Source organism: Myotis myotis, unplaced genomic scaffold (assembly GCF_014108235.1).
Source record: "Myotis myotis isolate mMyoMyo1 unplaced genomic scaffold, mMyoMyo1.p scaffold_m19_p_16, whole genome shotgun sequence".
Taxonomy (NCBI): Eukaryota; Metazoa; Chordata; class Mammalia; order Chiroptera; family Vespertilionidae; genus Myotis; species Myotis myotis.
The window spans coordinates 43,527,680-43,540,124 of record NW_023416320.1 but is presented as its reverse complement, the minus strand read 5'-3'; the positions used below and the strand labels follow the sequence as shown (position 1 = coordinate 43,540,124).

Genomic DNA, 12,445 nt, shown 5'->3' with positions numbered 1-12,445 from the left:
AAACCTGTATAACTTTATTAATCAATGTAACCCCAATAAATTCAGTAATAAAATAAAATGTTCTAATTGTGCTTTTTCTTAAACCTCATGCATGAAACGTGTGCCCTACCTGGTGCTCTTCTTGGACACCCCATAATTCGGAGACAAAACAATATTTTGAGAAACTACTAGAATGTAAGATTCATGGCAATCTTTGTCTTATCTCTGTTGCATCCCCACTGCCCAGCACATAGGAGACACCCAGTAAATATTTTTAAATGAACATATTTATTAAACTTTTAACATTAAAAATAGTACATTTGTATTTTAAAAGTTTTAGGAGAAACAACAAGAAGGGAAAAAAGATACAGCTACTTAAAAATAATCACTATTAACATTTTGGCATATTCCTCCAGACATTTTATTTATGCATGTATATATTTTCTTTTTACATCATGCTACACATACAGTTTTCTAACCCACCTTTTTAAATTTACAATGTACTCAGTGTATATATTACAGGCCCTCTAGTATTTTTGACCACCTCATTATTGGAGACGTTACTCCACACCGTCTGCAATTAATCCCACTAGGAAACGTGGCCAATGTCTTCAGTGCTCTGTTTTCCAGGACTTCGGGAAAACAGGACATCATGGTTACTAGGGCGTGAGTATCCAGGGCCAAAATTCAGTGAACAACTGAAGTTTAAAGTCACACTTCTTTGATGAACCAAGAACATTCTGGAATGACTTTCCATGTGGAAGTAAACATCCTTTATTTTAGAACAGTTACCTATGTGGCAGGCTAGCTAAAGAAATCAATAGCCATGTACTTCCGGGATCAAGAGGGGAACCCCAATCAAGCCTCCTCAATACCACCAAATAGCCCCCCTGATAGAAAGAAGAAGTGGTGCCATATTTACTTGTGTCTGAGACTAAACACCCCAATTCCTTTGTTCCCTTATTCTGAGAACACCGGCCCCTCACTTTCACTCCCTCCTTCAGGTGGGGCAGCAGATCCAGACTGGGTTACTTTGAAGAGCCAAGGTTCACTTTCAAGAAAAACCAGCCTCACCTGACCAGTGACAGGCTGTTGTTTCTGAGACTGCTTTTGAAATTCATCTCTGCCTGGGAGTCTGACAGACCCTACCACAGATGGTGGTAAGACTAAGTGTTGAATGGCACCAACGGTGGTCATTCGGATCATGATCTATGGGTCGTGTCTGGTGTGCTATGTACCTGGCTGAAGAGAATTCTCATGATACTTGGGGCTCTGCCCCTCCCTCTACACACATACTCAAAATTATTTTTCATACACAAAATTCCCACTTGGAAACTGCCATAGAACATAAATCCAAATGGATTTTTCCGGAACTCACTACCACCGCCAATCACAAGCTTTGCAAGTGTTGACTTTAATGGAAAACCAGCCTCATCTCACCTCTAGACAGGAATTTCAACCATGAAATATTTTAGGTGATTTGTATGATTTTTTCTCCAAGCTAGTTTTGCAGCCTGAATAAGTAAATGTGTTTTGTAAACTGTAAGGATTAAACAAGCTTAAGATATATGGGACAGGCTGAATACCTAGTAGTAGCTAAAATGTGTTCAGTTTATTTCCCATAAAATTTTTATTTGAAAGAAAGTACTTCCAATAAAATCTCAGACACAGAATTAAACTTTTCAGAATAAAACCAGTTACATAAAGAAAACATTCACCTAAATCAATTTGAGGTCCCCGTTGATTATTTCATGCTTCCCATGGCTGAAAACATGACTTAAAGCTTATGTGTGAAAGGTGGTGGCAGGGGTCAGGGTGAGGAGGGACTGCTCCTTTCCCGTCTCCTCCAAGAGGAGCTGATCTGGCCCTAACCGGTTTGGCTCAGTGGATAGAGTGCCGGCCTGTGGACTGAAAGGTCCCAGGTTCGATTCCGGTCAAGGGCATGTACCTTGGTTGTGGGCACATCCCCAGTAGGAGGTATGCAGGAGGCAGCTGATCAATATGTCTCTCTCATCGATGTTTCTAGCTCTCTATCCCTCTCCCTTCCTCTCTGTAAAAAATTAATAAAATATATATATTTTTAAAAAGAGCTGCTCTGTCCCTAGACATAGTGACTGGTTCTGAGGCCCCTTGGGTTCATCCCATTAGCACCCAGCACAGTGCCTGCACAGAGCACCCTTTCTTCTGTATTTACAGGTGAGGAAGAGGAGAGGATTCATAGAAAGGGAGGGCCCGGGTCCTCCATGATCCTCTAGGAGCCCACAACAATCTTTCGGCTGATGGCACCTGGCAAGGTGTAGATGAAGAGGACCAGGAAGATGATGAGGATGATCAGAATGAAAGCGATGATGATGTACTTCTTGTAATTCTTCCAGATGAGGTGGTACAGGCACTTGAAGGGGCTCACAAACCAGGAGAAGGAGGTGTCTGGGCGGCTGAGAGAGAAGCGAGAGAAAATTAGGGAAGGGGGCCATGTTGTCCTCATGTAGGACTCTCTAGACCTCGGGGAGAATTTCAGACTCCACTTCTCCACAAGGAGAAGCCTGACAACAGGAGAAGAAGACTGTGTTGCCTTAAAGCAGAAGCAATCTAGCATTTGGGGTAGTAATGATTCCTCATCATTTATAGTTTGGCCTAGAGGAGGGCAGGAGTCTAGTTAGAACCCAGACAGAGGTCTGAGTGCTCTCCATCTGACCAACCCTGATCAGCTCAAGCCCCACCTCTTCCATGAAGCCCACCTTGACCACCCCAGCCCATAATGCCCCCCCCCCATTTCTAATTCCTACCTTACCTATCACTTCTCACTAGACTCAGCCCCCTTTGAACTTAGCATATTTGTCTTCTATGCTCTGATAACTATTTTATGAGTCTGGGTGTTCTCCCTACACAGATTGAAGGCTCCTAGAAGCCGGAGATTATGTCTTATATTTCTTCAGTGTTATTCATAGTAGGTACACATTGTAGGAACTAAATAAATAATTTTGAATTAATCTAGAAATAAGTTTCTAACACTATGATATATAAAAGGTAGGTTCAGAGAAGGGACCACTTATCTTGAGACACTTGCAGCCTGGGGAGGGATAGCACAAACACAATTTGAAAGAGTATTTTGTATACATATTTCATATCTGTATATATTTACTTTTTAATTGATATATAACCATGGATTAAATTGAATAGAGTAACTCTTCTAGTAATTCTACTTCTGGGAATTTACTTTAAAGTGACCCTATCTAATAATAGACAAACATGGTAATTGACCATACCTTCGCTACGCCTCCCATTGGCTAATCAGCGCGATATGCAAATTAACCGCCAACAAAGATGGCGGCTAATTTGCATACTGCAGGCAGGGCGGGACAGCGTGAGTGCAAGCTGCCATCCAGGCCTCCATGTGCGACCCCAGAAGCCGCCTGCCTGCCACCTGTGATCGGATCTGATCCCAGGCCGCAGGCGGGCCCCAGAAGCCCCAGATGCCGCCTGCCTGCCGCCCACGATGGATCCGATCCCAGGTCACAGGCGGGCCCCAGAAGCCCCAGATGCCGCCTGCCTGCCGCCCGTGATGGATCCGATCCTGGGTCGCAGGCCGGCCCCAGAAGCCCCAGAAGCCGCCTGATATGGCAGTAACTCTATCAGTAAGCACTCTGAAAGTCAGTGGCATAAATGCACCAATTAAAAGACAGATTATGAGGGTGAATCAAAAACAAAACCCACTTTAAATATAAAGGCACATATAAGTAAATGAATTAAGCTGCAGCCTGTTTTTCTCAGTGGATAGAGCATTAGCCCATGGACTGAAGGGTCCCAGGTTCAATTCCAGTCAAGGGCATGTACCTCAGTTGCTGGCTTGATCCCCAGTCCCTATCAGAGCATGTGCAGGAGGCAACCAATCAATGTGTCTCTCCCTTTCCCTTCACTCTCTCTAAAATTCAATGGAAAAATATCCTTGGGTGAAGATTAACAAAAACAAAGTAAATGGATTAAGTAACATTGAAGAGATTACAAGAAAAATATATTCCAAATTTTGTTAGTTGTATAATGGTTATGTTTAAATTATTAACACCTAAGAAACTGGGTGAGGGGTACATATAATATGCTGTAGTATTTTGTAGTTTTTTTTACATGTATGAGATTATTTCAAATTAAAATATTAAAAAATTAAAAATTAATAAAATATTAATTGAAATGTATCTGCATTACATGAAAAATCTCCTAATTGCTTCTAGCATAATTGATTAAATTGTGCTAAAATTTACAAGGGTTCAATTAAAAAATATCTTAATTCTAAATGATATAATAGAAAATATGTAATAGTGCAGTTATAAGCACTTATCTGAAAATAAATATTTAAAGAAGTGAATTTAAAGAAGGGATTAGCCAAAGAAAATATATGCACAACCCATGGACACAGACAACAGTATGGTGATGGCCAGAGAGAAGTGGGGGGCAAGAGCTGGGTAGAAGGGGCAAAAGGGGAGAAATAGAGACATCCTATATAATAATAATAAAAGGCTAATATGCAAATTGACTGACCGGTTGCTATGATGTGCACTAGCCACCAGGGGGCAGATGCTCAATGCAGGAGCTGCCCCCTGGTGGTCAGTGCACTTCCATATGGGGAGTGCCACTCAGCCAGAAGCTGGCTCATGGCTGGCCAGCGCAGAGGTGGTGGCAGGAGCCTCTCCCACCTCCATGGCAGCACTAAGAATGTCCAACTAACGGTTTAGACCCGATCCCTTAGGGGCCTAAGCCTTTAGTCAGACATCCCCCGAGGGCTCCCTGGCTGCCAGAAGGATGTCTGACTGCAAGCTTAGGCCTGATCCCCCGGGGAGTGGGCCTAAGTCGACAGGTGGACATCCCCCAAGGGGTCCTGGACTGCAAATGGGCGCAGGCCAGGCTGAGGGACACCCCCCATCAGTGCACAAATTTTTGTGCACCGGGCCTCTAGTAATTCATAAAGGGGAAACATTTTCATATTATAATAATGAAAAAAGGTAGATATAAATGAAATATTCAATTATGGGGTGGTAACCAATTCAATTATGGTCATTAAGGAATATTCCATAACCATTAAAATGCTAATTATGACAACTGTGGAAACAAAGCAGAACTTTTCAGCAAAGCATGCATGAAACATTAAGACAATTTTGTATGCATGATCAGAGAATGAGTAGGAAAAAATTCATGTGACATTCACATAAAAAAAGAGTAAAGAATATTATGAAATTCTCCTAGAAAAGCTTTGGTGGTAGTATTACAGAAACAAACCTTCTCCGTTTGCCTCTGTATTGACGTTCGAATATTTTTCAATAGAAACGAAAAGCTATGTGGATTGGAGGCACCTACTGGCTGCCTCCTGGCTTCTCAGTTCGCCCAGAGGGTCCTCTAGAAATGGCCCATCCTCTGTGATGGGGACTGCAAAGGCCGCTCCCATTTCGGATGCTCCCGCCCACGGCCCCACTCACTTGGGCTTGGCTAGGGGCTCTGGCTCCTTCCGCGCTTTCCCGACAGGGTTTTTCTCAGCCTCCTCCGCAGTAACCAGGTGGAACTCGGCCTCCACCTTCCCCTGCACAAAGACAAATCTCGGTTTCTAGTCACAAAGACCTGCGGGGGCACCCCCAGCCTTCTAGAAAAGTGTTACCATGTGGGAGGTTGCCAGGAAGCATTTTGACTATCCTGCTGCTTTATTTTGAGAAATACTGTTACTTTTTTGGTCCTGGGAGAAGCCATTTTTATGATGGACAATAAAAGCCCTGAAATGATGTTACTATTGAGTTTTGTGAAAAGGGTCCCACATGTACCAGTACACAGACACACTTATACTGTCACATGTGCTATTTAATTTGTAATCATTTAATTTCTGAAGAAATATTAATTATAGAAACTTACAATAATTAGAAGGGGGGCTGCTTACTTAAGTGCCGGAACCTTTTGAAATCTGCTGCTATCTTTCTTCTCTGTCAATGGTTCTCAAGAGGAAATAGGTGGGTGTGTGTCCATATTTGCTGAGTGGCTTTCCCATCATCCTTCACTGTTATTACTGTCCCTACTAATTGTTTCATAATTATCCTTTTATTCTACCACTTGTGATATAAGTCTCGGATTATCAAAGAACGAGACAGGCCTCTGCAAAAGGTAATAGTCTTTCTTTCTTGTTTATTCACTTATTTACAACTGGTAGAAAGACGGCCTGGTGCAGCCACTGTGGAAAAAAGTGTGGAGTGTCCTCAAAAAATTAAAAATGGAACTGCCATTTGACCCAGTGACCCCATCTCTGGGAATATATTCTAAGAATCTCGAAACACCAATCAGAAAGAATATATGCACCCCTCTGTTCATAGCAGCAATATTTACAATAGCTAAGATCTGGAAACAGCTCCAGTGTCCATCAGCTGCGGTAACACGGTGGAATACTAAGCAGCTGTAAAAAAAAGAAGGATCTCTTATCCTTTGAGACAGCATGGAGGGACCTGGAGAGTATTATTCTAAGCAAAATAAGCCCGTCAGAGAAAGACAGTATCACATGATCTCTCTTGTATGTGGAATATAATGAACAAAATAAACTGATGAACAAAATAGGTCCAGAAACATGGAAGCATAGAACAGACTGCAGAATCTCAGAGGGAAGGCAGGGGAGGGTGGGAAGAGATTAACCAAATTAAAAATTTATATGAACATATGCCTAGCCCATGGACACAGACAACAGTGCGGCGAAGGGCTGGGGGTGGGACAGGAGCAGGGTTTAGGGAAAAATATCTGTAATACTCTCAACAACAACAAATTATAGTTGTTACCTGTGACACTATTTCCTGGAAACACATAATGTAATGAGAAGCATATCCTGCCCACACAGAAAACACCCATAGATGTTCTAAGGACCCATACTCCCCCAGGAAAATAAAAATGTAAAGAAAAGCGAGGCGGAGATTATAAAGTGAATTCTTCCCCAGGCAGAGTCACGAGTTAGCATCATGCAACTTGGTGTCACACAGGCAGCAGGGCAAGGTGCCCACTGACCTGTTCTGATCAAAGCCGCTCCTCATCCCCTCTCTCCACACAGAGCATTCAGTCATCAGCACTTAACCAGCAGCACGTGAAGGTCTTAAGCTAACCACAGCCCCCAAGTGTAATTTTCAATCAGAGCTGGGGGGAGGGGAGGACCTTTTGAGAGACTATTAACTTAATGACACCTCTGGCTGGAGGGAAAGGTCCTGAAAAGACTAGATTGGTCATTTCTGCACGTGTTATTTATGGCTCCCAGCTTCACCAGGCCTGAGAGTGATGCCAGGGAGGCTGAGAAGAGCTGTGTTCAGGTCGGACATGCCTTCTTCAGCAATGGTGCTTGCTCATTCACACACAGCCCTCGCGGGCATGAGAGGAGGCATTGTCGCACCGTCATGGTGGGGACAATGGCTGGCAAAATCCTTCAGGAAGAGGATTACACACACACATACATAGATACATACCTGCACAGGTATATGCACACATATGTATGTGTGAGTGTGTGTGCATTATCTTCGATTGTCATACTCTAGACCAGTGGTTGGCAAACTGCAGCTCGCAAACCACATGCGGCTCTTTGGCTCCTTGAGTGTGGCTCTTCCACAAAATACCACGTGCAGGCGCGCATGTACAGTGCGACTGAAACTTCCTGGCCCATGTACAGAGTCGGTATTTTGTGGAAGAACCAAAGAGCCACATGTGGCTCGCGAGCCGCAGTTTGCTGACTACTGCTCTAAACCTAGGATTTCCACTTCTGGATAGCTAAATTAAGGCAATAAATAAAAACTTAGCAAAAGCTATCTGCACAAAGCATGGTCGTTATTCTTTTGGATGTTCTAACTGTCCTGTTTGTCACCAGGAGATGTCCCAGACATGTCCTGTGTTTTATCTGCCCTAGATCTGGAGTCAGCCATTTCTCCAAAGATGCCTGGTTTCTTTTAGTACAAATTGGCATTTAGAAACCAGGATCCAGGCGCTGGGTGATTTTCACCTTCTCATCATGCTTTGTTCTGCCCTGCATGACCCCTCCACTCCCTCAGAGAGAATTAGATCCCTCCCTCCTCTCTCTTCCTTTGGTGCGATGAACACTTCGAATATTTAGTGCATGACTGCACTGTTGATATCTCTGTTCCTCTCTCTGGACTCTGAGCTGGTTGAGGGCAGAGGCCAGGCTAACTTCGTTTCTGAATTCATCCATTCATCAATCAATTCATTGATCGAGGACCTATTATGTGCTAAGCTGTGAAGCCAGAACTGAGTCCGGGATGGCCATGTAGCAAACCTTCAATAAGTACTTAGGAGGATGGAGAAGAATGAGCCTCATTCCCTTCATCCAATTCCACCAATCAGGCGGGTTACACTGAGCATGGAGGGAAGAGGAAAACTCCCAGAAACACAAGAAAACCGGGCAGCTGACACTCACACAGTCAGGCTCAAAGGGCATCCTTGCCTCATATCCACTGGGCCTCTAGAGCAGAGGAAGGGGGAGGGAGAGGAGGAGGGGGAGAGGAAGGGAAGGGGTGGGGGAGGGGGGAAGACAAGGGGGAGGGGAGGGGGAAATAGCTCTCTATCCAGACCTGCTACCAGAAGGGTCCTGATCTGACCTGGACGTGCTTCTGGCACTGGGCACAGGAGCAGAGGGGAGAACATGCCCCCCGCCAAGAGGAGGGCAGCAGCAGAGAAAAGAGGCCACGGACGCAGCCCAGACCCGTTCTCCACTTCACCAAGACTAAGCCTCCCTCCTCCCTGGCGGAGGCTGTAGGAAAGGGCGAAGAAACTTTCTTCCCAGGATCTGTGAAAGGTCTGAATGCCTATGTGTGAGCCACACAGGAGCACCAAGGGGCAGTGCAGGGACGGGGTCAATGGCCCTCGCTGCGGCCACTCTCTCGAGGACGTTTCCAAAGGATGGATCACTTTTTAAACGGAGACTCGTGTTTGAGGGCGAGAGGATGAGGTATTTATGTAAAATTACATCACTCAGGACTTGATGCACAGTTTCAAGAAATGTTGGGGTGGCGGGGGGAACTAACGCCAGGGGCATAAGTTCAAGCCAAAAGGACAGAAAACCAGCCTGACAGAGATAGCTATTAAATCAGAATGCCGGAATATGGAAGGCTAATGCATTTACAAAGTGTTCAAAATTCTTGCTTCTCAGCAGAACCTTTGCCCTGCAGGGCTCTGTCACCCACTGGGAGGCACGTCACTTGAAGTTTGCCAAATTGCTCATTTAAAAGGCTTAATGCTCCCTGCCTCCCCTGCCCCAGCCCTTCTCCTGCAGTTGTCACTTACTGTGAGTTCTTTGCTTTTAGCAAAAGGCCACCAGCCCCGGACGCGCTTTTGCTGGAATATGGAGATCTTGCTCTCCTCACTCGCATTTTCAAACTTGCTGAGATCGCAGGCTTTGGCAGACTTGGCTGCCCGGGGGAAACTGTTGAGGTTCATTTCCAGGGAGCCTGTGAGAGACGCCAAAGCTGTTATGGAAGGACTTTTAAAATCAGTCACCACTCTTATTCACCCATTCATTCACCCATTCATTCACCCATTCATTCATCCATTCATTCATCCATTCATTCATCCATCATGCCTCCATCTACCCAGTCATTCATTCACCATCCATCACCCATCATCCACCGACCCATCCATCCATCCCTCACTAGTCATTCAATCAGCACTATATTGGATCACTAGCAGGTATTGGGGATACAAATGTGGCCAAGACATATTTGGTGCCCTGACAGCATTAATAATGTGGTAGCAGGTAGGAGACAAGGGCAGAGCTACCATATGAAACTTTCAGGCCTCAGTTTCAGGTGTCACTGCTGCTGGGCATCTCTGCTCCCTGACGGTAGGTAGTCTGAAGCAGGTGCCTGTCTCTGAGCCTTCCCCTGCCTTGGCATAGATCAGCCTGTGAGAACCCCCTTCGTCCACCACACCTCCCTCTTTGAGTCCACTAAACCCCTCCAGGTCAGGGACTAAGTCTTCCTGTCTTTGTAGTTACTCTCCAAGACCTTAGTGGACTCTCAACAAGATATTTTCAATGAATTAATATAAGGCAGACTAAGATCATGTGCACTAGAGCCATGACAGCACTTTATATCTCTCTAATAACCTTTCCCTAGTATAAAACTAATATTTTTTAATTGTGAATATTTAGAATATGCACATAAGCAAAACAAAAAACAAAAAAAGAAAAAATTTCCATCATTCTCTATGGATTAGTCCTTATCCTTTTGTCATCTTTCTCCTTGACTATCTCTATCACTTTTTCATACACATATAAACATGTTTTACATACACATATATTTTACAGAAAGGGGACTTTTCCTACATTCTTTTTTCACTCAATGTATCCTGCACATCTATTCAACTCATTAAATATTTTGCTATGTTTAATGGCTGCAGGGTTATCACTTACTGAGTGCTTACTATGTATGAGGCACTATGCTTAGTTTTTAAACTATAGTAACACATATACAGCTCCCAACACCCTCTGAGATATGCAATATTACTACCCCGTTTTTACAACTGAGCCAAACTGAGACACAGCGTGAACCACAAATTAGCTCAAAATTTAACCGCTCCTTCATGGTAGAGCAAAGATCAACTGAAATCTGTTTGAATATGTATCTTCTACCATATGGAAGCTCCCTAACTTATTCAGCCAATCCCCTATGAAGGGCTATTTGGAGTGCTTCCAGTTTTTACTATCATAAGTAGCACTGACATTATTACCCTTGCAGTGAAATCAGAGCAAGCTCCCCCAGGCAGGGGACACAACCCTTAACATGCACACGAGCTGATGAAGCCACTGGCTCACCCAGAAAGTCATCCGAGGACAGCCTTTCAAAATCCCAGACCTGGAGCACCAGCACAGCTGGCGTCTTACACTCCATCTTCTCCAAGGAAAAGATGTTCTCCCTCTTGGTGATGACCATTTGCTTCTCAGCTGGGAGATACTGAAACGGAAACAGGAAGCGCCAGTTGAAGTTCCCCTCGCCGGTCAGGGAGTTGTAATGCACGTCTGTCTCCTGCTTGTCGTCTTCCAAACCCTTTATCCACCTGAATAAAGGCAGAACAAGAATTAAACACACATTCTTCAGGCACCAGTACAATTGAGAGTGATTTCACTAGTTTCAATGTGGTCAGAGATCATAGTTTTAAGATTATGATATCATTAGATTTAGATGGAAGTTTCATTGATTCTAAAAGAGGTTAAAGGGCCTGAAACAGAGACAGACCCTCATTCTAAGCCATGTTGGGGAAGCATTCTGTTGTTCATAGGCAGACCGGAAGTCCCATGCAATGAAGAAGGAAAATGCAGGAGATGTGAAAGTAGAACCAGTTTCCTTTTATCCTGGGAGCCCTCTTTGTCAGGGGTGCCTCCTCTGCACCTGGTGTTACAACAAGATTGCCTACTACATCAAGGCCTCTAAACCTGGCCTAATTTAGACCTGTGATTGCAGGGCTGTAACTGGCCACCTTCTCTCTGATTGTGGGTCTCAAAAACCCAGCAGGCCTGCATCAGTATGGCCTGGAGGGTACCAGGGCTGCCTGCACCCATCTGGGCTCCAGTCCTGGCTCTAGCACTTACTAACTGTACAGCTGTAGACAAGTTATCTAACCTCTCTGTGCCTCGGTTTGCATCTGGAAAATGGAAGCAGTGACAGCACCTAGTTCATAGGGTTGTTCTGAGAATTATCCTATACTAGAGGCCCAGTGCACAAAATTTGTGCACCAGTAGGGTCCCTAGTGGCTGCCGGCCACCGGCCGGGGCCTTCCTTCATTCTGCACCGCCCCCTGGTGGTCAGTGCACATCATAGTGAGTAATCGAACTCCCAGTCAGTCAAACTCCTGAGGGGACACTTTGCATATTAGGCTTTTTTATATATAGATAGTAAAGCCTAATATGCTAAGTGTCCAACCGTTTGACTAGTCACTATGACATGCACTGACCACCAAGGGGCAGGCACTCAAACTGGTAGGTTAGCTTGCTGCTGGGGTCCGGCTGATCGGGACTGGGCGAGACAGGCCGGACACGCCCTGGAGCCCTCCACGGTTCCTCCCCTGGCCCCAGTCAAGCACCGGTGGAGTCCCTCAGCTTGGCCTGAACCCTCTCACAATCTGGGGCCCGTTGGGGGATGTCGGAGAGCTGGTTTCAGCCAGATCCCTGCAGGCCAAGGGACCCCACGGGTGCACGAATCCGTGCACAAGGCCTGTAGTATGAGATAATATGGTAAGTGCTTTTGTACCCCATATTATCTATACAGAAAAACCTCAAAATAACGGACTGATTCAGGTGAGGGGTTGTCTGTTAAAGCTGAAGGTCCGTTATATTAATAAAATGGGTTTTTCGAATGTATATGTTAAAAAAATCGACAAATTGTTTACCTGTTTTTACTTATGTAGACATGTTTGTGTAATTAAAATTAAGTCTATATGAATTAAAGTTTAATCTCACAGAAAA

The 12,445-nt window shown here is 44.6% G+C and overlaps 1 protein-coding gene across 1 annotated transcript in view; it reads right to left on the bottom strand.

Annotated features, from left to right (window-relative positions):
- Positions 1-1,983: 1,983 nt before the first annotated feature.
- FER1L6 (fer-1 like family member 6) overlaps positions 1,984-12,445 on the bottom strand; it is a 112,435-nt gene continuing 101,973 nt past the window's right edge. The window contains exons 38-41 of the mRNA XM_036338638.1: positions 10,799-11,040; positions 9,271-9,434; positions 5,445-5,545; positions 1,984-2,414 (exon numbers count right to left, since the gene is read on the bottom strand). Of these exons, the coding sequence (XP_036194531.1) occupies positions 2,231-2,414; positions 5,445-5,545; positions 9,271-9,434; positions 10,799-11,040 (691 nt within the window). The 3' untranslated portion in view covers positions 1,984-2,230. The remainder of the gene's footprint in view (positions 2,415-5,444; positions 5,546-9,270; positions 9,435-10,798; positions 11,041-12,445) is intronic.